We start from the raw sequence: 25979 nt of genomic DNA, 5'->3' as shown, positions 1-25979 counted from the left end.
GAAGGTAACACATGCTGTTACAGCAATTACTAAAAATTATAAGGAACGAAACATAGATGTATCTATAATATTGGCTTTATAATACATACATGTATATTTTATTGATTTCTTATTGCATTCAGAACAGTTTTTTGCGAATGACCTTAAAAGAACTTTCCGCATATGTATGTAATCTTATATTCCGATTAGTAAGTAGATTGTTTTGTGTTTTAACTATATATGATTTGAACAACGTATTCCGTGTTCAATCGTAAACCCAAAAAAATCGATGAACAAAACAGAGAAAACTTTGAAACCAAATTGCTTCACAAGCCATTATATATTATTGAACTAAGGCAATGATCAATTCTGTATTAATTATTCTTTAAGATATACGATAGATTTACGATGAATGAAGAAAATTCATCCTTTAACCAAAGAAAAAACTGATATACGCAGGAGATGATTTGTTCTTTAAACAGACAATCTGCTTTGTCTATGATTGTCGGGCTATCGGTGCTTTTAAAATTTTTTTTAATTTTTATTCAGTATTGCAGGAGGTTTTTTTTGTAGGTAAATATTGAAATGATTCATACGCTCAAACCTTTTTTAATGACAGACATCAAAAGATTGAATACCTTCCACTTACTGCCAGTTGTGCGGTTTAAAAAAAAACAAAAAAGAATAAGACTGTATAAAACATCGACAATTGTTGCATAAGCACCATAAACATAACAACTGTGTATTAAAAATGCAGATCAGAAACTGCCGAGTGATGACATGTTATTAAAAAATTTGACAACGAGTCTATATTTGTAGTAAGTAATTGATTATGGTTTCTATCATCGTCACTGTAATGTTTTATTTTCAGCATTTGAGATTCCGGTATACCAGACAGTTCTTCAAATGTAGAAAACAGCTCATTCCAATGGAGACAGGACGATTTGTAGTTCAAATTTTAATTGTTTAAATTTAACTGTAAATACATAACGCTAACTGTAAATTTGAAAAAAAAACATTTTAAGAATGATTTTGTTAAAATAAAATTGTTAAAAGTGTATTTTTATATTCCTTTGGAGTAGAGTACTAATACCTTTTAAATGTTAAAACTTTAAGAAATATTCCCAACCTGTTTAAGTGCAATTCTGTGTAAGAATCAGGCAGTAGGTGGCACATTTCTCAATTCGGTCCTTTTTGCCTCAACTATATTCAATTCATAAAGAAAACAACTAGATACTATTTTAATTTATCCTAAAACATCTGTGACGTAGATATTTGTTTACTGCTTATACAGAGAAAAAGTGCGGGACATATTTTCTGTAGTGCATTTTGATTTGATTGTACCTATCTATATCTTACAAAAGCAAACGTTACTAGCGCTTTTATGGTTATTTCTGGAAGTTATGGGGTCCAAGTACTAGGATAATCCAAAAACAACACTCCGATTTTTTCTTCATGTGCAACACCTTCTACACATTTTGAATGATTCTTAGACAGAGTAGTACTTGAAGTGTATTGTACGCGCTTTGTTCCAAATAATACAACTAAAAACATAACAAAAGAGGGGAATTGTTATTACTTTTTGTATTTCAAAAAGAGTCATACACTTGTGAAATAATGTACAAGATATTTTCTGAACTACATTGGACAAAATGGAATGGTTTGATTTTAATGAATGAAATACATTTTCAGTTAACAACCAACAACGAATTATCATTATGTTATTTGAATAAAATACGTACACAAGGAGAGACTTCAAAGAGAAAAAACATTTGAATCTAACATTTCAAGGGATGAAACCGATTAACAATATGTCATCATTAAAAAATATTCGAACAATGAATTTCGCGTAACAAAAAATAAAATTTAAAGCAATGCATGACCTCTAAAAGAACTAACTTAAACAAAAGAATCATGCAACCAAAATGGTAAAAATAAATAAAAATCCATCAAAATATCAAGGAGTGCACTTAATACTCTGGTAGAATAAGCGATTTCTGTAGTATTTTTCCATTGCTCATGAAAACAGAAAACTACGATCAAAAATATCGGGTCTTCACTGCAGCTGGACACATCATATCTAGCAAAACGTTCTTACTATATTCTATTCATAGATTTTAAAGAAGGGTCACTTAAACTTCCGATATTGTAATACTCATTTCAGAGCATATGTGGCTATTGTTTGTGAAGTTTTGCAAGTCGTTTTTTTAATCGAAACAAATTGTATCTGACACAAAACACAGGATGATAGTCCACATATAAGTTCATGTTTTCAGCTTTGCGCTTTAATCTTATCTCATCAATAAAAAATAAGCTAAAAGTATAACAGAAGGTAGATATACGATCAAATAACACTTGTCTATTCTACATAATTTACACAATCAACCGTATTTCCGTACAATACTATGAAACAATGTGACTGTCGTTCATAGTGTGTTTTTCAGAAAATTTCAAAAAGAATAAAATCAGAATTTACATGTTCCATCAGCTAAGAAAATAAGAATGAAATATCAGCTAAAAACGATTCAATTAACTGCATGAAGGCAACAAACCATGAAGTATTCACAGTAGAGAGATCAACTGCTTCTTTTTAATACATATAGATAAAATAAAGGGCGTAGAAACTTCCAGGATTTTTTATTCAGCAATCAGAAAGCCTGTAAAAGAAGACAAAAATAACATTACTATTGAGTTTCGGTAAACCATTTGTCATCTGCGTTTGAAAAAGGCAACATTTCATTCATTAGAAGCTAATTTGATCTAAAACATCAATATAACAAACACACAAACACATACTCGTGTAAAACTTACCTCCTTCGTATGTCCATTTCTTCTCGCGTTCGTTGGTGAATTTTCTTCATTTTGTGAAGATCTATTCTATAACTATATATATTTATTCATAAAAATATTACCGCGCTTTTCATTAATGAAACATGTTCCGTTTGTTCTGTTTTAATTTTCAACTTTTAATCTGTACTTTTTCTATGATATTGATGGCAGACCTTTACCACAAGAAATTCGGAAAAAAATCAGTATAAACAATGGAAGTGGTTGTGACGTCATAATATATTTTCGTTAGAGTTTTTGAATCAGATACCAATATTGTATGTAGTCGCACACATATTTTGTGTTATATATGTATATAAAAATTGTTTAGACTTTAATTGGATTACCAATTAACAAAAACAAAATAGTTATTCTGATTTTGATATTGACAGTATAGAAATCAAATGTAACTAATAAGCTATATATATTCGTTTTGTTAAATTATGGCAAGTCCTACTGTAAGAGGCCACATAGTTTTACCTATTAAATATACTTTATATTTCAAATGATCGTTAAGGAACTGTGTGTTTGATGAATAGTAAAACAGTATAGTACCATTTTGAATTTTCTGCCCATGAGCAAGACTGAGTACTCTAATTCGTGTGTACTTATTTTCGTGGTTAAGGGTAAAATGATCAGATGATTGTCGATTTTTGAATTCGCGGATTTGACAACTCATTTGACAAACGAATGGGAAATTCATTTTCTTTGGGAACCAAATTTCACGGTTTACAAAACCCACGAAAATTTGTAACCCATGAACAATATTTTTTTCACTATACGATCAGAATATCGAACGACCAATGTTTTTAATATCCCAATGTTAGCTGAGTTATAAAAATTATAAATCGAAGAGCATTGGAATGTTAAAGAAATGCTATTTTCTTCTCCTGGCTACATTGATAGAAATTCAACCCTTTAAAAAAATAAGTGTGCAATTTTTATGCAAGTTTGTTGCGATATGTTAATACAATAAAGAGTGTATACTTTTCGCCATGGCAGTTTTGAAAACTTTGAGTTATGAATCGTAAAAAAATGTTAAAATAGCGTGAGTAGGTTGCACTTACGAAAAACTATTAATCTCCAGCAATAGCCGCCCGTTTGGGTTCTTTGAGTAACAGTTTTCTAGCTGTGTATTTATGTCATTTGAAAAACCTTTCCATTTCTGTTCATCTTTGTATTCCCAAACAGGTTTTGCTGAAAAAGATTTAGAATATTCAGGCTGTGTTGTTTTCCAATTCTCAAGTACATATTTGCTTTATAAATAAGCAGTTTGAAACGACAAGGAGCGTAATAACATTTGAATACATCACAAAGTTTCTTTTTCTGTGTTTTGTTATTAAGTTAATAAGTAGCAGTCCAGATACGAATCATGCAAAATGTGATTAATAGTTGGAAAGCCTACATATGTTTTTTGTTGTTAATATTTTGTTCAAAATGTTAAACTGAATAGAAAATAACATGTAGCTTTCCATACTATCCGTGTTCTTAGGGGATAAAAATATAGAATGTACCGTAAATTACCAAAATTGATGGATAAATATGTAACTGTGTAATGACACTAAAATACAATAGAATGGATTTTCAATGTGAATTAACTCTTTCAAGAAGACCGATTGGAACAAATACTTATATATTTCATCATATTTCATCATATAGACTTATGAAGTAAATTGATTACAAAATTAAGAATGTGTCGCCTTTTGGGGGTGTATCACATTTTACATAATTTGCATTATTTTTACAAAGACTGCGACTTAATTGCTCTACCCTTATTACATGAATTAGACAAAAAACATGTACATCTCAAACGGAAAAAAAAGTTTTCAAATAAGAATGACAATTCAATCATTGCATTACCATTAGTTTGTGGTTTGATGGGAATGATGTATTTGTTAAATTTGACATCCTCTCCGTTGTTATCTTTGTTTCCTAACCCATTCTCATGGCCGAAAGCAGCATTTGAGGATAAAATGCATTCCTCTTGTCTGATGTCATCTTCATTCACTATATCTGGATTAACAGTTCTTCTATAACCCATTGTAGATTGTGGAGCATCGCTTAAAATTAGTATATTAACATTTAAAAAAATCAGATATTTTATATACACCAATGTTATAAAAAAAGTTTGTGCCATAAGAGTAATCTCGTCCGTTTATTCAACTTTATACCAAATGAGCAAAACGTTCACTAGAAAATTTAGCTTATCATTAAGGTAAGGTGTTATATTTTGATGTGATTAAAGGTACACATTACACCTTTGATGCATGGAAAGGGATATCAACCATCTTAAAGGTTGTTGATGCTGCCAGCGGGAGTAATTGCTACACATGGTTAATTTTTGCGCAATGAATAAGTCATAAATGATAAACACCAATGGTTCTACTGGCTCGTGTTTACTCCAAATTTCAACGTGCGTTTTTTTTACAAGATCTTATTACCATAATTGTACTTCTAATAATCCATCCATTCCTATCTTATAAAACCTTGTTTTCCTGCAATCCCAGCGAACCTGTATTAGAAAGCAATAAAGACTGCACATGATAAATAACCTTCAGAACTAAAAAAAAGTTATTTCTGATAATAAAGAAGGAAAATATAACCTGTAAATTATCTTTTTGTTACACAATAAAATATTTTTACTACTATTTTCTGGTTTAACAAATTGAAATACTTCAAATTGTGTGCTTGATGCACTTGTTTAAAACTAAAATCTACTGGTTACTGGAATAGACAATTATAGTACTTTGCAAGAATTGTCTGTCATCGTAAAAGTTGATTTGCTATTTGTACGTGTCTGGTGTCAATGTCACACAAAAATTCCTTATAGTCTTATAGTGTTAGACTGATAATATGTAATGGAGACACTATGTATCTTATGACGTCATAGCTTACGAATAATTTAATCTATTTATCTGGTCAATATCATAAGCGACCCTAGGATCGCTAAAATATAGACCTATGTCACCAGCGACGGATATGCACAATATATGAGTAAATTGCAGCTTATAAAAAAATAAAAACAAAGAGGAGATTATCTTAATTGACTTTATAAGTGTGCATTTATACCGATAGATGTTATCAGTAATTTGAAAAAAAAATATTTGAACGTATTTTTCGTTAAATTTGAATATTGGAACGTATCAAAAGTTCATAAAATAAAGTCATATTCGTTTAGCCAAACAAAAAACAGAAGATGGCACTTGTGACCCGGGGTTATATTGGGAGAAACTTGTGGAACGAAAATATTACCCGGGCTTCCTGATTAACGACAAATTGTACACTTTTGGGTTTTATTTTTATTTTTTTTTTTTATTTTTTAATTTGTTTTTGTTGTGAAATCAACCACAGGCTTGTATCCAATTCCAGTTGTTTTTAAAATAATAAACAAAAATTAAATGGAAAATAATGTCTAAGATAATAGCTAAATAAAATAAGCCTTTAACACGGCATAATAAGAGATACTTCTCTACAAAGTACCAAAAGGTTCAACTTCACCAATAAATTTCCTATTTACCACCACTGATCCGTTATCTCTGACGCTGAGGATTGTTCCTTGACTTCCACATCCCCCATCTTCATCGTCATAGGTCCAGTCATTTCCTAAATAAAACAAACAAATATCAAATAACATACTACGTTCATTCTGTTAACAATAGAAAAAAGCAGTCGGTTATTAATTTATTTTTTTTTAAGTTTTGAAATCAGATAAGACTCATTATTTTAAAGAAAGCGGTTATTTATCGAATGCAATAAATTTCGATAATTCTTACAGGAAATTATTTCGGTAATTTCACTCTCGCACTTTCTCCCGCCAAAACGTCACAACTTTGTTATCAATCGGCCAATCACAGAATTTAAAATTCATGATGAAAGCTATAGGATCACTCGTGCCGAGAACCTTGGGGATTTAACTTGTGAGCGGAAGAAGTTCCGTACACTCGTTAAATCTAGGCGTCCTTCGACACTCGTGATAATATTTTAGTTAAATATTCTTACCATTAATTATTCTATTATTCTATTTTCCTTACTGTGATTAATTTCATTCATTTATTGTTCGGCAATGGTAGATTCTGAACAACCAACTGTACTCAAATGAAACAATATTTGACTTAAAAAATTTAGTTTCACATGTTACAGGTTTCAATTATCAAACAAATTAAACAAAATATAAACATACAATGTTCATTGTTTACTGTTTGATACGAAGAACGATCTGTCGAACTACAAATTAATGCAACTCAATAACTGAAGTCATATTTAAAGTGCAGTATTACCTCTTTCCACTCTACATCCGACAGCAAACATGCCATCGACCACCTTTCTATATTCAGTTACTTTTCTTATGCTTTTTTTTCCCATATTTTCATCATAAAAATAATAGTTGTAATCTCCGCTGTCCCACTCGACATAAACGCTTGCTGAAACGTCAAATGCATGTCCTAATAACTAAAAATCATCCATCACATATTATTAAAGGTTTACAAAGTCAACGTTTTAATGTTTGTTCGGAAAAGTTAATTTTTAAAAATATATTACCATTCTAATTGTTTTGATCTTCTCATGAATGCCTTTTTCATCAATAAACAAGAATACATCAAGAACAAGGGAATAAACTGAACACAACAAAACGAAATCATGTTGCGATTAAGGTCGTTGAAAATTTACCTTGATCGTGTTTATTTAAGTTTGAAAATTGTTGAACGACCAAGATGCGTTTAAATAGAGAATACGTTATTTTATAAGCAAAACTAAACTTTTTATGGTATTCTGATAGGAGCAGATGCATGAAATACTGTAAACGTAATAATTTACTCGGTTTCTGTTGCTGGCGGATTATGTCAAAAGAACATATTCGTGGTATCAATTTTCGAGGTTTAAAAAGAAATAGCTTTAAATAGTATTAATAATCATTTTCACGTGTAAATTTTTCGCGGTTTTCTGTTCACCGCAAAAATATCGAATTTAGCACACTACGAAAATTTGTACGTTTACACTATTCAGTTTCAGTAAGAAAGGGGTTTAATACTATGTTACTTGAATTCTTCTTCTTTACTACTGTTCCAGGAAGCCCTGAATCCTGGTTTTCAAATATCCAATCAGGACCACGCCTCACTCTATCGCCAATTTGTAGTGTTCTATAATTTGTTTCAGCATATGAACTCATTTCATCCGAAACCAACTCCATTACCATATTGATGCAATCTTCCTTAATAAGGTAAAATAAGAAATACTTGTATTAATAATACAATATAATAATACAAAAACTAATATAAGATATAAGAGATCAGTAGGATCATTTTTTTAACCAGAATAATGATAAAATATTAACAAATCATTATGATAGGGTACACGTAGTTACAGACCAAAATAAGTTGAGATGTTATTCCTAAAAGTTCCGGATTTTGACAATGCTAATTCCACAATATTTCACAAGGTTTTACAAGACATAGTATGCAATGGAGCAATGACTTATAAAGCAAAGGGATATTGTCATTATAGTTCCCACATCAATCACAAAAGCAGTCCATTTTGACTCGGCTATGTTAAGATTTATTTCATTCTTTGTAAATAACGTGAAGTAAGAGTGTTCTAACACAGTCAGATGAGATGTGTTTATAAATTATGTGTCAGAACCCAAATTTATGGCTAGTGACATTAACGAAAGATCTTAATAGTAGGTTTAAACTATGTATGATTAACTAAAATAAACCGCTAACCCATTTCCTTAAAGATCAAATTGATCATGGCAGTGCTCCCTGTATGGAAACTTAATAAATTTCCGGGGCACCTGAGTTTTCTCTCTGTTTTAAATGGGGTTTATTTTTTGTGTTTATATTTATTATTATTATCATTATTATTATTATATTATTATTATATTATTATTATTATTTTTCGGTTTTAAGATATTATTTTTGTGTGCTGTTCTTTTGATGTTTTTGATTCCTGATTTGCCCTAGTTTGTACCTTCCGCTTTTTTTTCTACAAAGATACACTTTTCACGATAAGTGTACTGATAATATTTATCAGAGGCTGTTTCTTCTTTTTTAATAAATGAAATTTTTCTTTAACAACCTATTAGAAATACAGTGCAGAGTGCAACTATTTCATATAGCAAATCAATGGCAGTAGATCATACATATTTCTCGGAGCATTGTTTCTGTCACCTGTCATTTATTTTCAATCAACAAATATTACTTGAAATGATGTAAAAATAATATGCTTAATTATTTTAAAATAATTTTGAAATAAAACTTTCATGGTAAAATTACAAGCATTTATTGCAAAAAAAATTCTTTCGAGGGTAGATAATTTGCGGAAAAATTTTTCACAATGGAAATAATCGTACAAAAATGCTCTATAGAAATCTAATGGGAATTATATTTTTTTTTTTCAATATTACAAGAAAAAGATTTTGGTGACCCGTAATTGTCTTTGTGAAATATAAAAGACATCAGATAAGTGTTTCTATATATAAGTATACAAGAAATTTTATACACCAGTTTTTAAAAGGATTACAAAATTATTTTAATAATGCCTTTATGAAGGCTTAATTTTCTCAGTTAGGTGGCCTGATTTTTACATTAAAATTCTAAAGTATATTCATTCAAAGTCATATTTGAGAAATACTAGAAAATTCTGGATACTAATGATATTAGGTATGATCTACCTTAAATCGTATATTTTTTTAGAATCTATAGCCGATAATGACAAAAGCATTGTTGGTTTCGATGACATCAAGTTACTTTATGTTTTAAAAAAATCGTTACTTATATATGGTCCTATAATTCGTTCTTCTGAGAATAGTTGCGCCACTATGTTTCACTTGTTAATAATAATTGATTGTTTGTGGTTTAAAGTCTTGCGGAAGATAGTTCACGAATTTCATGCAAACGAAATCATTTGACCAATGGAATAGAAACTGCTTTACACTAGTCTGTCAAGATTAGGCGGACCTTTATTGTTCATATCACACCACTCGTTGAAGATACCCTAAATCTGTTTTATGAGTAATCATGGGAACCAAGATTAGAACGGAAATCAAACGGATACGTTTCAAGGATAGAGAGAAGAGAGGGAAACCAAATAGACATACAAGACAAAGGATATGAAATGAACAAAATAACACGTACCAGGTGACCACTAAATACTGAGGGCATGGGCCAGGTGTACATGTAGGGTAAGCTTCCCTGTTTGTTTGTTAGGTTTTTTTTTTCTATAAATGAGATGCTCATAAAATTCCGGGGAAGACAGATGAATTAAGGAATAATATGACACTGTGAACAAATCGGTTCTCACATTGCATATGGATATACCACGAACTCATGATGACGCCCATAATACTTCTCTAGTGATGATGCAATCTTGTACAAAAATAAACTTGTAAGAACACGGAACAAAAGTTCTGCATGTTTACCACATGCTCTGGCATAGCGAATGAGTTTAGATATGAAAACACCACACGCAAGTGCTAAATGGATGTTGCCATAGATGAAAGTAAAACAGACAATACGAAATGAGAAGTCATCGCGTTCATCGTAAAGTTTGGTCATAAGTTTTCCTTTTCCATCGATCTCTAAGTGTATGTCAAGAGATAAGGATTACTTCATAGTGTTAGTACTGTCCTTGATCTCAAGTTGTTTGTTGTATAAAATCCCCGAAATTAGAATTGTTTCAAGACGTGACGCCATTTATACAGGGAAACTGAGATCAAAGGTTCTAGCTGAACGATATCCTTCCTTTTGGACCAAATCAGACATAAATCAAGGTTTTGTAAGCAATGGCGTTTTATTATTTATGAAACAATTTAATCGTCCTAATATTTTTTTTCATTCGAAGGACTGTTTTGCAAGCTGTGTTCTAAAGGAATTGAATATGATAAATTATTATTTTTGAAATATTTTGATAATCAGCTTGATCCACCCATTTGTTTTCCCTTCTTTGGTAAAAGTCAGTCAATGAAACTGTTAAAGATACACCTGGTGCAGAATTATAATTGTAGTAGCAAATTGATGATACAAAGACTACGTTGTTTGGGGCTTAAATTGAGATATTCTACTAACATTTGTCTAATGTTTAATATTAATCTTACATGGGGGTCATTGAAGTTGTATGTTCTCTGTAAAATATTTTCTTTCACCAGGTCTCTTGTTAATCTGGTTCTAATAAAACTGACTTCTGATGCCACACTTGTTGCTAAATGCTAATTTAAAATATTATCTTATTTTAAAAAAGTATTCATACACGAAGAAACATACATACTTAACATAACTTTGTAGGTGCTTCGTCATAATAAAAACAGTTTTTGGTGTAGAAAGTTTGCTCTTTAATGTCATATAAATTTCGTTAATTCTCGTTTAAGGAACAGTGAACACCAGGTTTTCCAAATCGTAACACAACAACAAACATCTAGAATTACCTTAACAAACCACAGAAATTCTATTTTAGTGCCCTTAGAAGTATTAATGATATATTGGGTCACGTGTTCAGTATGTGTATTACAAAACATATTTTTTTCATTTGTTGTAAGTCTATATACGTGTTATTTTGGTTATTCCATGTTCTTTGTTGTTTGTGCTTATTTTCTTGGTCTTGATTTTATCCCTGGAGTATGCTTTTTTCATAACCGATCAAATCCCGATTCCTCTTGGATTCCCGTTTACAAAAGACCATAGGCAACTAATTGTGTTCTGTTGTCAATGGTTTTGGAACTAAATTTGTTGATGTCCAATTTCAACGTGTATTTCAAGTTTGCTTTACTATACATTTGAGGTTTATTTACAAACCATAGCATTATTTTTATCTACATGTACTATAAAAGTTTAGAATGAGTTATTCCTGTCAGCAGATAGTGTAACATATTGATACACTTCATTATCAAAACTGATGACTCATAGACTGAAACAATTATAAATGGATTGATATTCACTTGAAAAGTAAACTTTAATTGTTCAGGCTAGAACGCGTGCAAATATTAAACTAAACCACATCGTAAAAGGAACATTATCCATTCCAACCTATCTTACCAGCATCTGCGTCATTCTAATAAGGCGATACATTTCATTAGGTTTTACCATTCTGCCCATTGTGGACTCTATTGCAAAATCCATTATCTAGTAGAAGAAATATAAACGTAATGCCTATGGGTGCGTTCACTTGAAAAATACATGCGGTCCTTTTCACAAAAAATCTTAAGTGTAAAATTAGTCGTAAGTTATTATGTCATAATAGAGTTAAGTGTTGTGACGTCACAACTTACGACTAATTTTACTCTTACGATTTTTTGTGAAAAGGGCTGCAGAGATTTTAATCTAAATGAGAGGTAGGTTGTTTTATCCTTAAAAATAGATATCTGAATGCTAATAAAATATCAAAGAACTAAACATTCTGTGTTTATGGAATAATGAAAAAAATTTATATGCAGATATGATTCGACCTTTACAGAAATTAAGATACTATAGCAGCTATTATGTAAAAGAGCTGTCCACAGACAGGTAAATCATCACATCATCCGAATTATCTGGTAAAAAAGTTAAAATGGCAGAATTAAATCATTATACACAGTATGTTAAAGAGCTTAGGGTTTTAGAATGAAATTTGATCTACATACCTCGTTTCGGCCGTTTTCCTCGAGCGAGACAAAATAAATTCGTAAACCGGCGTCTTTCATTTGTGATATAACCGCTTTGAGTTCTGCGTATCCCTTTTTTGAAAGAACATTAAAAAAAACGAAACAAAAGTTTTGAAGTGAATTACCGTAAAAGAAGGATGCATGTTGCAATAGACAAATAAAGTACACCCAAATCCTTACATAGCGTTAATTTTGGCGATAGGTTTGGTTTGGTTTATTTGGTTCCTCTCTTGAAAGTGCCAAAATTAATCACCACAAAATATACCGTTTTCGAAGTCTAGGGAGTTAATTCATATCGGTATATGGTATGTGTTAACGAAAACAAGATTAATACATTGACTCCTCGTTTAACACAGGTAAAACGAACTAATGAATATTACACTGGTATTTTTAGATTCTTCTTGGAAAAATAAAGGAGGGTTTGATTCAACCGTGATGATTACAAGTTTTATGGTCGTCATCATGAAATCATGCATCGTTACGGTGTATCCATCTGCGCCATAAAAACTGATTTGTTCACCGGGTCAGTTTTCCTCTCCTCTTTCGTCTACTCCGGACTTGACTTTTTATGAGCAACCCGGTGGGTGTTTCTAGAAAAGCAGAAGACGCTTACCCTACCGGTGCACCTGGTCCATGCTCCCAGTTTTTAGTGGAGCCCGAGTTGCTCATTTGCTATTGTTACTTTGTATGTATTATTTTAGTTACTTTATGTTCTTTGTTGTGTATGTCTGTTTTTCATGTCTGGTCTTTGTCCCTGGACTACATTCTTTTGATTACCCTATAACCTTGGTTCCCTTGATTACTCTCTTACACAAAAATAAAACACTTATTATTCGGAATGTATCAAAATGAACATTTAATAAAGATTCCTATCCATTCGGTCATCCATTCTCAGCTGAAAGATAATTTAATACAGGTCTTGTGCATCTACATTAAGATTCAAAAAAGTTTTGTTTTGTTTTGCTTGTTTGTTGTTTTTGTTTTTGTGTGTTTATTTTTTTATTAATTGTTTTTTGGTGTTTATGTTTGGTCAGTTTGGTTTGGCCTTAGATTTTGTTTTGTCATTCAAATTGTTTGCTAGTTACCTTACTTTTCGCCTTTTAGAACAAAATGGTTTTGAAAACGGATACATAAACTGTAATATATTAACTTACTTGTCCTGTAACGTATGAAGAATTGATGCCAAAACAAGGTTCTGTGCTTATTTGTTGTGACCGGTTATCAGTGAACATTATAACAAATGGATTGAATTCATATCCACCTATACCAGTACAGCTTCCAGCTGCAGTGAAAAAAACAATTTCACACAGAATTGGTATGCATATACTTTCTAGGATCATATATTGTATGAGTAGCCAAATGTACATACATGTTATCATATAAAAGGGCGGACTCCACGGCGTTTATGTATTTTTTATCATTAGCTTGAACATTTTGTATATGCAGTGTTAATTGAAAAACAAACTCGCCCAGTTTTTTTTTTTATTGTACTTGTATTACAAACAACAACGATTTTTTGTTTATGTACAAAACCATCTATTCTTTTTTTTATATTTTTTTTTCACCTATATTGAATAATGAATACGGAAAGTGAATTACTTCCTAAAGCTCCAGCTAGACCCATCACCAGTCCTCCAAACAGAGGTGCTTGTCCTTGCGGTTGGAGATTATCTGAAATATTCAGGGGTCTGTTGTTCAACTTGTCATTAATCTTAATTAGTAATTAAAATACCTTAACCAATTTATTATAATTAATCATGTAATTTATTTGTTGTTCAACTTGTCATTAATTTTAATGAATCATTAAAAAAAGCTTATTATGTCATTAAATTTAATTCACCCACTGGACCTGAATTAAAACTTAATCACACAATTAAAACACCATTTACATAGTTTGTAATAATGAATCAGGGTCAAAATCATGGTTTTTTTTTAATAAAACCCTGATAAAGAGTTATCTATCACTGATCCTGAAACAATGTAAGCAAAGTTTGAAAAGGTATAACTTTACTTTTAATAAGTTAAAGTGAATGTAATCTAAATACGTGTATAACACAATATAAAATACTATTGTCTTGAATGCATGACTATGTAAAGGATGTAAATTTTACAAAACTATTCAAAAATGACTCTTGGTACATTTGTTACTTCATTTTACTTTATAACTTGGTTTTGTCACATAAAATGTAATATTCAATAAGAATGTGCTACATTATCAATATTTGGTTATATTAAGTAACAGGAAGTGCTAGAAGTTGATATTTAAAGTGCTTTATAGGATTCCCTTGTATTTTAATCATGCAATTAAAATTTAATACAATGATTAACAAATGCTATGATAAGATCAAGTTGAACAACAAAATTTAAACACTTGATTTTCTAATCAATCAGTTAATTTTTAATGACTCGTGTAAATTAATTACACGATAATTTTAACGACAAGTTGAACAGCAGACCGCTGGTTAATTAAATACATGCATTAATCGGTCTGCTTCAAAGGGAAATATTATCCAGGTGACTTTCATGTAAATGCACACGAAATTCACGCGAAAGCTCAATTCACATGACTTTGAGACGAACTTTGTCACAAATGTAATTTGCTCAATTCAGAAGAAAATAGATTTAATACATCTTGATTTGATATATGGTATATATCTAACTTTAATTTGTTTTCGTTCTTTGTGTTATCAGACATTTGATTAAACCATTAAAACAATTGACAAAAGCGACTAAAATTAATAGTTGTTGCTGATAGCCTTCATTCTTAGAATGACTACATCGAAGATTACCTATGTGCGTCATCAGCATATCATAGTCGCATGTGGGCGGTGATAGCAAGGTCGATATTTCTCCGAAAATAGCAAGACCTATATTGTCCCGCGCCGCACCGTGCATGGTTCTCTTAATGCCTGAATAAACAAAAGTGTAATTGTAATACATGCTTTTTTGAAAGTTTCAGTAAAAAATCGATGTAAAGTCAAATGCATTTTTTTTCAGTGAGTTTGACAAATGCTTTATTAGGTTATTGTCTTTGTAATTTAAATTGTGCATTGACTATTTCAAGCAAGGTTAAGAAATTATTCAGAAAAACTTCAGTGGTTCTTTGATTTCCAAGTGTTGGTCATATGTCGATTACTTTCTTTTATGCATTCGGGACAAACTAAAAATGAGACATATAGTGAAGATGTAACAGAAATAAGAATAATGAGTCTCCTGTTTGTCTTATTGAATACGTTATTATCTTAATGAAGTCATGGGTACTAGAGACTGAACTGGCTCCATGTTATTATATTTATAGTTATCATATTTAATTTATATACCAAACGTTGCTATTTTTCATCAGTGACATAAAGCAAAACATTTATATTATCAACTCATCGCTGACATAAAATACATTCCCTATTCGAAATTACATGTTTTTTTTTCCACAGTCATCTACAATGACCCTTTCTAAATTGGACCTAAATGATAAGAAAAAAACTGTTTAAACTGTTCTTTTAGTCCATGTCTATCAATCAAAATCTGTTTTAACCAAACAGCAGTAGAACAGTGGAAAAAGAGCACAATTCAAAGTCATAAATCCAAAAGTGGTTCGGTTTAGAGAGTTGATACTGTATAATCAAATTAAGAAATGTCAATTATTGAACAAAACCAGTTCCCTTTTTTTGACAATAAATTTATATTTTCACTGTGTGCCAATTCATTTGTGCAAAGAAGCATTAATCTAAAATGATTTTTGCTGTCTGAATCTGTTTTGCTTTGATTTTTCAACTTATAAAACGTCTAGACAATTTACACATGAACCACCCGTACAAAACTTAAAGCAGATATATATATATGTAAAACAGTTAACTTGTTGATGATATTGCGGTCGTTATACAGATAGCACATACACTGTGTATGTTTCTTATTTTGTTACATTTGGAAACTTTGTCAAGATCAAACAGTTTATATTTCTATGTATTTTCGGTCAAAGTATTTTTTGTTGAAGCTCTATTGTTTTATCATATTACCATGTCTACAGTTGTGTGTGTGTGTGTGTGTGTGTGTGTGTGTGTGTGTGTGTGTGTGTGATGTTGTTTATGTTAAGTTTTGTGAATATGTATCATAAACTTAATTAGATACCGTAAGCAATATGAATATGATGGGTGAAAACAGACTTTTAATATTTCCTAACTACGAGCATGTAATAAACTGAATTGTTATCAAACCATTAATGTAATATTTAGCAGCCTGCGTCATCGTGTCGAATTTCTCTCCACTCATTCTTGCTGAACAGTCCAATACAACAACATAATCATGACCCTGTTTACTTCGTCTAACGGCTCCTGTCTTTCTTTTTAAGAGTGCTAAATAATTTTTTTTTATAAACGTATAAATTTCTGGTACAATTACTTAAAATTACAGTTATTTTTTCAGCTGAGATAGTATTTAAACTTATATATGAGCATTATCATAATGATACATTAAAAATATTTAATGTTAGACTATTTGATTTTACCATTTAGACATTTGGAGCTAGTTAACAAAAAACAATTTTAAAAAGCGTCAGGTCACCGTTCAAAAGATTCAGCTCTATTTTCCTTAAAACCATGAACAAGTACTATACCTTCAATTCGAATTTGTGCTGAATACGCCAACCAATCCCTGACTGTTTTTGGAGCTGTTTTAAAAATTTGATCATCTGATTAAATAAAAAAAAATACTTTGGTACGATATGTCGTGAAGAAACATATCAAATATTGTAAATGTCAGTAATCCACAATAACATACATCATACAGTGTACAGAAAATGAACATCAAAAAGATAATTAGAAAATGTCCGACATAATAGAGATAATCGGATAACTAACTTAACGAACGGGAGTAATATGAAAAGTAATCAAAATACATCCCAGTTATCTTTCTTCTCACAGAAATGTCCTGAAATAGATAAGCTGTAGACCTGGATACGAACCTTCTTGACGCAACAAGTCCAAAATTTACATTCGATTTATTCCCCTTTCGTAAGCTACTTCAAATAAGTTAGTTTGCAGATTGCGTAAATTCTGAGTACAATGCAAAACACACGAATGATATGTGATTTGCATGCAATGGTAGGGTTCAGATTTTGGTGAATGATTAGAAGGGGTGAAATATTGAACGAGTTTGATTTTTCTCAGAAATCTGTTAATGGGGAACAGTTTTTTTTTCAGAAAGGGGAGGGGTCAAAAAAAGAAACACAAAATATTTATACTTGGATACTGCCTCCATTTCTAATTACTTTCCTACAAACCATATGAATGATTTGCAGTGGTAAGGGTTGGGATTGATTTTAAAAGAAATTGGTCAAATTGTAAATGTACCTTAATTGAGGAGGGATGGGGAGAGTTTAGTAAAAAAAAATAGAACCCATGAAAACATGGTTTGCAGATTCAGAAAGGTTATGTACTGTTGGTTGGTGTAGTAAATATTTGGTATGTTAGGCTAAGCACTGCAAAAATACTTGCGAAGAGAAAAAGAAGACTGATGGACTGACTGATGGGCACAAAGGCATAAAACAATGGATTATGCTCGTCACCTGGTTGGTGCCTCTCTTTTCTAATGACTTCCATTAAAATCATGCTGAATATTTAATAGCAATAAAAATTTGTATTTATTCATAAAGTTAATAACGAGGTTACAGCATATATTAATTTGAGGGTGTTGGCATTTTGTATCTGGTAGTACTGAAGTGATAACGTGACCTGCACCACCAATATACCAAAAGTAAAAATAAAATTAAAATTATGTAAAACAAATTAAAGCTAACAAAATTAATTTAGTTGGTACACTGTACCATTTTATATGAAGTTGCAATTAAACTCATTTCCGATATCCGATGACATAACAAATCATAATAAAAACATTTAAAGCCAATATGACTGTAAAAGCAGGCGTATAACCCTTACCGCCTCATGTTGTTTAGAGATGTTTTTAGGTGGTGAAAAAAGTTTCAAAATTCTAAATAAATTTCTACAACCGCTTGCACCGAAAGTGAAACTACTGCGACATCGCTAGACAGACAATATTAGTTTTAATGTTAAAAAAATGAATTCGTAATACTAAAAAATGTTTTGTGACAAAAAAAAATTCAATTTGTACTATTAGAAAATGAATTTGTAATATTAAAAAGAATCATTTTTATATTAAAAAACACTCAATTTTGTCAACTTTGGCTTGCCATACAGTTTACAGTCATACTGGACATGTTTTAAAAAAAAACTAAAGTTACACTGTATACTATATCACACACTCGTATTCAGTATAATACAACACATACTGCCTGTAGTAGAGGGTGTTATGCTGTATTATCACACGAGGTACATATATCACGAGACACGAAGTCGAGGGTGATATATTTACAGAGTGTGATACCATGCGTAACACACTCTACTACAGGCAGTATGTGTTATATTATACTGAATACGAGAGTGTGATATATCGCTGCCGTCGGAGTGATATATAGATCCACCAATCACTGTTCAGTGGGGGCGGGGCAAGTAAAGATGTGCAAGGAATAGGCTAAAATAACTCATCATCCATTACTCAATCTGAATTCAAGATTATTGTATGAAATATAATATATTTAAATATCACTCGGTAACATGTACACGTACAGTTTTCGTAAACCACAGGGATTTGCTCCCACTATTAAATATGCAGCCCACTAGGGCTTGCTCCAACTACCAAATATGCAGCTCCGCTAGTATATAACCTATACGAGGGTGATCCCATAATTGGGGGTGCCTCGATATAGCTCATGCTTTTAAAAATGAAATCGAATATATCCCTATTTACTGCTTAGCAATCACTTGACAAATGATGAATCTAATTTGACTGAAAGTGACATTACTGCGACCTTGACATCGCTGGACAAATGCTTTTACCATTCTATGTAAGAATCAGACCATGAGCTGTACATCATTATTCTCAACTTGGTCTTTTTATACTTACATATTTTCAATACATCTAATCACGGAGCAGTTGTTAGTTAGATTGTTTGCCTGTTTATAAGGCAAAAATGAGGGAAAACTTTCCTTACAGTTTTCCATCATGGCGCATTTCAACTAATTTGGCCTATAAATATCTTACAAAGGCAAACTTTACACTTCTGGAGGTAATGAGGTATAAATACTTGGTTAATACAATATTTTTTTTTCTTGTACCACAATTTATTTACATTTTGTCTGATTCTTAGACGGAGAAGTACTTATTGGCGATAACATTAGGTACACAAATTTCCCATCGCATTCTATTGTCTGTCAATCGATGTCAATGTCACAGTGGTTTCACTTTCGGTCCAAGCGATTGTTGAATTTAAGTCAGAGTGTTAAAATCTGGGATTACCCTTACTGAGGTTATATACTAGTGGCGCTGCATATTTGATAGTAGGAGCAAGCCCCTGTGCTTCAATCATAAGAATTATTCACGTGAATATAGTCTTGAAGACAACTGTTTTTATTGCTCATTATATACTGCAGATCCAGACCGATTTTCGTATTCAGCACATTGATGATATTCTATTTGCAAAGGGAGATACTTTTAACCAGAAAAAAATGAAAATGTTACCAGTACAATAGTTTTTTTTCCCATCTTCATAAAATATGAAATTACGATTATTAAAATAATAAATCATTAAAGATTATACAGCTGAAAACTACATTGAAATCCTTAACATACCGAAAAAATTGGACAACCGTGTGAAAAAAAGTAAAAGTAAGCACAATCAGAATCAAAAGTTGTCCTTCGTACATACTGTATTGTGAAAAGCGAGTATGTGCCGTATACCTATAAATAGGGAATAATAAAATAATAACCACTGATCAACAAGTGTGCATATTTAAAATATAAATCTTTTTACATAAATATGTCAAAGAATAGTTTTAACCTGTGCTACGTGTAACTCAAATCATAGTTTATATATTTCGCAATGACACGAACAAATTTGAATATGGTTTTGATTACAAATACTTGTCTTTTTTTATGTATTTGATAAAATGGTCTGTCCTGAGCATTTTGGTTTTGTTTACTATTCCAATACATTGTTTTTTTAATCTGACTTATATCTACATTTATTTAAATGTTTTGTCAGCTGTACATTTTGTCAATAAGCTAAGACTTAAATTTTGCAAATAAACTGTAAATCCATTATAAATTATAAAACCATTATTTCCATTGCAATTGCAATCAAAACACCATGCTTAGAATTAAGAATAAGCCAAACAAATGGCGGGTCCAGGAGTTTACACAAAAGAAGATACTTTCTCTGGGCCGAAAATACGCATGGAATTCATGTTTGCAATACAATGGTAAACCACAAATTAATCATTTTCTTTTTCAAACTTAAAGTATTCTTTATTTGAATCTTCACTGTTATAGTGTATCACAAAACTTGAGATAAGGGAGATAACCATAATTTAAAATAATGACTCTCTTGAGATTTTTTTGTTGAGTGAGAACGATAGGTAGTATGTTAATTATCTGATTACCTCTAATATAACATGACTAGAATGTCATAAACAGCAAGGCGTAATATATTACATTGTGATCAAAGTAATTTAATCTTTGCTATAATGCATAATGGTTAGCATTCAAAAGCAAACAGGTCTAATTCATGGTCACCAAGAGAGTCGTTTACTTCTTTCATTTAGGCAAAGCAAATCTACAAAGACAATATCTTCATACATAAAAGTCTTGTTTATTTCTTTGCTGTTGTATACATGCATTTATTGTATGTTTTAACTAGCCAGTCCTCATGCAAATTCACAAGAGCACATCCCCTTTATCAACAAAGTCCTCAATAATGTCAATTTCGGCAATACCCAAACTAACAATCCCCTGATCGGGCCTTTTATGTCATATCAAAAAAAAGGTCTACCCCTTTACACTTCAATACCTACACGTCTGCAATCACAATCTAATCTTTCGATGTAAACTCGTTAAACACGTTTTAAGTATTGATGAAGGCTAACCAAAACCTTTTTAAGGGCATCTATTCCTATTTTCGATTTTAAAGTAGTCATCCCGTTTAGTAATACATGAAATATCACCTAAATAAATGGTATGCGTACATGTTATAGCTAAAGAACACATATACTGTCTGCTTATTACGTCAAAATGGCTTTCTACAATATTTTTAAAAACTAGTATTTACTTACGAAATGAGAAAATATGTGAATCAGAAGTCATATCATCTGCATAGAGCGACTCAGTAATTCTGAAACATCATAAATGTTTTAATAAATAAAAAGCAATGTGTCGTTGGAAATTTTTGCCCCCCTCGGCACTTGACGATCAAAATCATACAAAGGTATGTTGTACAAAAAAAATACAATTTGTCCTACTAGAAAACTATATGCACATGCACCAGTGATTTAGAGGTTATGCACACTTTGCCAAATAAACATACAGACATTACAAAAGATATGCTCTCTCTGAAAAGAAAGGCAGAAAGTAATCGCTCTCTCTCTATCTCTCTCTCTTAAGAAAGATGAAAAAAGAAAGACAGAAAGACAGAAAAAAAGTACAGTCCAGTCAAAAACAGAAAAATCAAATGAAACGTACCATTCGAATGTGTCAATGTAAACGTTATATATTTTAAGCAAACAGATTACGATGTTGAGAATCATATAGAATATATGGACAGTTTAGTCAAATCCCCCAAAAACTAAATTGGGGACAACTGCATTATTTTGTCGACCAACCGGGGATTGAATCGAAGTATCATGACTTTGTTTTTCTGCAATAAACTTTAAAAATGAACTGTTTGTACTCTTGACTACTCTTGTCGAAGGGAAATTAAAGAAAAGAGTAATCCAGGGAACCAAGGTTATAGCGGTAATCAAAAGAATGCAATCAAGGGACAAAGACCAGACATGGAAAACAGACATACACATCACGGAGCATAAAGTAACTGAAATCATGTATATATACAAAGTAAGAAAAGCAAATGAGCAACTCAGACTCCACTAAAAACTAGAAACATGGACAGGTGCACCGGTAGGGTAAGCGTCCTCTGCTTTTCTAGAAACACCCACCGAGTTGCTCTTAAAAAGTCAAGTCCGGGGTAGACAAAGTAGGAAAGGAAAACTATGACCCGTTGAATAAATCAGTTTTCAAGGTACACCATAACGATCCACGAGTTCATGATGACGACCATAGAACGTTTGTAGTGATGACTTCAATCACAAAGAGTATGCGTAGTTTCGGCAAGCTCTGGCATAACGTATGAGTTGTGATATGAACACTCCATACGCAGATGCTGAAGGGATGTTGCCACCGATGAAAGGAAATTTGACAATTCTGAATGACAAGTCATAACGTGGTCGTAAAGTGTGGTCAATAGTTTTCGATTTCTAAGTGTAGGTCAAAATATGAGGCTGACCTTACAGTGTCTGTAGTATCCCTTATCTCAAGTTCTTTGGGGTAGATGCGATGTATCAAATCCCCGAAATTAGGATTGTTTAAAGATAATAGTCATCTATATAGCAGAAACTGAGATTAAAGGATCTAGCCAAACGATTCTTTTTGATCAAATCAGCTATAAAGCCAGTCTCATGAGAGTGAAGGAATAGGTCTGTATGAGGAATCTCTACCAAGAACTATACATTTGTGTCTAGGTGTATAATGTTTTTAAATCGGGATTTTAACTGAGTATGGGTAATAGAAGTATACAGTGTTGAAAAAATCATAGGTTTTCATGTTATTATATTCAGATAATAATCTAAAACTGGTTGTCTCAAAAAGATCTTTCGAATTTTTTAGGATCCACATTGAATTAATACCACTACGTGAGTAACAAGTGTTGTGGTAGGACTGCAGACCCTCTTTGACAGTTATGAGTATAGAGGTTAAGAGTTTTGAAAGAGGCTTGGTGGTACATTTTGCAGATCCAGCTATGAAACGTTGTTTGTATGGATTCTTGTGGAGTTTAGGAATCCAGTACATAGACGGTAAATCACAATCGTCGTCCTTGGTATAGAGACCAAAATAGGATAGCACAGATTTATGATTTTTTACAATCTCTTCTTTGGAGAGTGTGGTAGCAGTATAGGTCTTATCACTCCTATTATTATCTACGTCTACCTCTGATAAAAAACATTTGATGTAAAATGTTTTGCAGACAAAAACAATGTTGTTTTTGGCTTTTTCTGCTGGTACGACAACATAATTGTCATGTATAGTAGACACTGTTTTTGCTACATCTGGGTCTTTGAAAACTGATGTAGCTTTGGCACCCATTGACCTACTTAAAGCTTTCATTCTTTTCAAAATTAAAGATTTCACGGCTTTTAACCACTCTGACAGAGAATGTTTTCTTGTTCTCGTTTTATCTATTTTTGTGCATAGTCCTCGACGGCATCCATAAGAACTTAAAAGTTATAATTCCAATTTATGGTTCACGGTACTTAGGACCTTTAGAAAGGATATTACGCAGGTATTCGTTTCCGATGATGGCTATATCTCCCGAAAACAATAGTCATCAATGTTTTAATCATGACGTCACATTTGTGAAAAACTAAAAAGTTAGACGCACCAAATTATATGGCCCAACATAATTTATAAGAAGTGGAAAAAAGAAAAATGATATAAAGATGTATTTATAACACAGAGAGAAAATTATACTCCACCAATTTTGTTTTTGTTCAATGTAATGTTAAAATTTCATAAAGTCATAGAGAAAAGGGAAAGTGGATGACTTGGATTAAATTTTCAAGTTCCCTAAAATATAACCTTAATTATGTACGGAATTAAGCGTTATTTGTCCTAATTTTATTATTGGTGGGTTCTAATCTTGTCAACAAATTATCAGCCAATATTCTTTTTTTTTCAAAGATACTTTGAACAAAATATTTCTAAAGCAAAAATTGGCATGAATCATCCACTGCTTTGGTTTCCAATGGCATTTGCACTAAAACCCCGTGATTGTCCCTATTCACCTGTTACAGATATCAAATTCTGACAAAAGAAAGTTATTTGCCGCCACATTTGAACGAATTTAAAGGACCGATAATTAAGGCTATTTTAGTATGAATTCCAACAAAAGACGGATATTTATTTGACACATTTGTACATTTGACACATGAGCTGTACACATTTACTAAGTTTAATTTGCACTAAATCTCGAAATGAATTCTATGTAGACTTACCTATCTAATGATAAAGAATGTTCCTTTTCTCTTGGATTATAATCTTCCTTGTCTCCTGTTAGCTCAGCTTTATTAGTATCTGTTGCAGTGTGAGAATCGGTTAAACCATCATCACAAAACATTTTGCCTCCACATTGGTAGCACTTCTGTCTGTTGTGAAAACTAATCCGGTTGTCAATACTAAGATCGCATCTCTTTTGTTTATAACAAAAGTCGTTTTTGTAAGTGCAATCTTTACCATGATCATCGTTTGGATTTCCGTTTAAACAACATTTTCTGTCGATTTCAGAATGTTCATTAACGATATTGTCAGCTGATGAATGATTATAAAGCTCTTGCTCGCTATTCCGACCATAAGATTTGATTTGGTCACAATCATTACTTTCTATGGCTTGTTCTTTTTCTTCCAACACATTCGTAGGCGATGGAATATCATCATTTTCAGACTGATTTGGCTCGTTCTCTTGACCATTTGAGGGGTCAAGCAGTGGAGTGGATAGGCCAACAAAAGAACCCAAGTTTTTCTGACGATTTCCATTTGGACTCACTACGTCTTTTTTTGGTGACGATTCATCGCAATCAGATCTACAGAGGTTTATCCTACCACATCTACATTCCCCAAAAAATCGTTCATAAAGAGTTAACTTGGATTTACAATGAACACATCGTTCACGTGCTTCAGGATGTTCTAATTTACCATTAGATTTGTTATTTATTTTATGTTTATATTCATCTTGATCCCAGTTTGTAGCATTTGGCTGCTCGTTTGTGTTGTCTTTTTTACTTTCAATGCGTTCGTTTATGTGGTTGGTGGTTCTTACTAGTGTCATTTCCATGAGGTTGACCAGCTATGGGCGTCTCTTGGTCACACATATCGGACTGTATTTTCTAATCTTTCTTAAACAAAAAAGAGATACCCGGTGAAACTAATGAAGACAAAGATTGTAATGTTATCCTTTTGATTTCTGATTTCATCGATGTTCCTTCAATATTTTTTTCACTGGGTTTATTGGATCCTTTACAACCATATATCTGCTGCACATAGTTCCGTTTTTTACTTCTGATGTAAATGTATTCACTTTTTCCTGTACTTGACCTGTTTGGTTTTTTTTTTTTTTTCAAAGAATGTAAATCATGTACTCGTGTTCAATTTCAGTTTCTAATCTTTGACTTTTTTCCGTAAAGCTGGAAAAAAATACACTTCATAAACGTGCACTTATTATACCGAACGTTGCAGCTATCTGTAATCAAATATAAAAATTGTTAGTTACAGCTGAATATCCAATTTTTATATAAAAAGCGTTTTTGGGCATTTTATATTTTATCTTCCATTGATGAAAAGACAGTTGGTCGAGGTTTTAAAGTATGTTGAT

At 31.7% G+C, this 25979-nt stretch overlaps 1 protein-coding gene across 2 annotated transcripts; it reads right to left on the bottom strand.

Annotated features, from left to right (window-relative positions):
- Positions 1-426: 426 nt before the first annotated feature.
- On the bottom strand, positions 427-25979 carry LOC148621591 (uncharacterized). 2 transcript variants are annotated; one of them, XM_088576127.1, is made up of 18 exons: positions 24607-25979; positions 21616-21674; positions 17046-17120; positions 16648-16785; positions 15226-15345; positions 14036-14107; positions 13591-13718; positions 12416-12508; positions 11832-11918; positions 10898-11008; positions 7843-8014; positions 7083-7226; positions 6323-6408; positions 5247-5317; positions 4666-4865; positions 3873-4002; positions 2791-2862; positions 427-2636 (listed from the first exon to the last, which is right to left on the bottom strand). In XM_088576127.1, the coding sequence occupies exons 1-18, from the start codon at positions 25440-25442 to the stop codon at positions 2621-2623; spliced, it is 2610 nt and encodes an 869-aa protein (XP_088432253.1). In that variant the 5' UTR covers positions 25443-25979; the 3' UTR covers positions 427-2620. The 2 variants fall into 2 exon arrangements, with proteins under 2 accessions (XP_088432253.1, XP_088432254.1); XM_088576128.1 differs by lacking the exon at positions 2791-2862.

Source organism: Perna viridis, chromosome 3 (assembly GCF_037379345.1).
Source record: "Perna viridis isolate PV_CMFRI_1.1 ecotype Kerala chromosome 3, ASM3737934v1, whole genome shotgun sequence".
In the NCBI taxonomy this organism is placed as follows: domain Eukaryota; kingdom Metazoa; phylum Mollusca; class Bivalvia; order Mytilida; family Mytilidae; genus Perna; species Perna viridis.
This window is presented reverse-complemented; position numbering and strand designations above follow the sequence as displayed.

Excerpts from the sequence above, each read along its gene's own strand:
- LOC148621591 (XM_088576127.1), bottom strand. The coding sequence starts at position 25,442 with ATGGAAATGACACTAGTAAGAACCACCAACCACATAAACGAACGCATT. Across the intron at positions 12,509-13,590 it reads CTTCATACGTTACAGGACAA|GGATACGCAGAACTCAAAGC; the intron begins GTAAGTTAATAT and ends CTTTCAAAAAAG. Across the intron at positions 4,866-5,246 it reads TTATTAGAAGTACAATTATG|CGATGCTCCACAATCTACAA; the intron begins GTAATAAGATCT and ends ACTAATTTTAAG.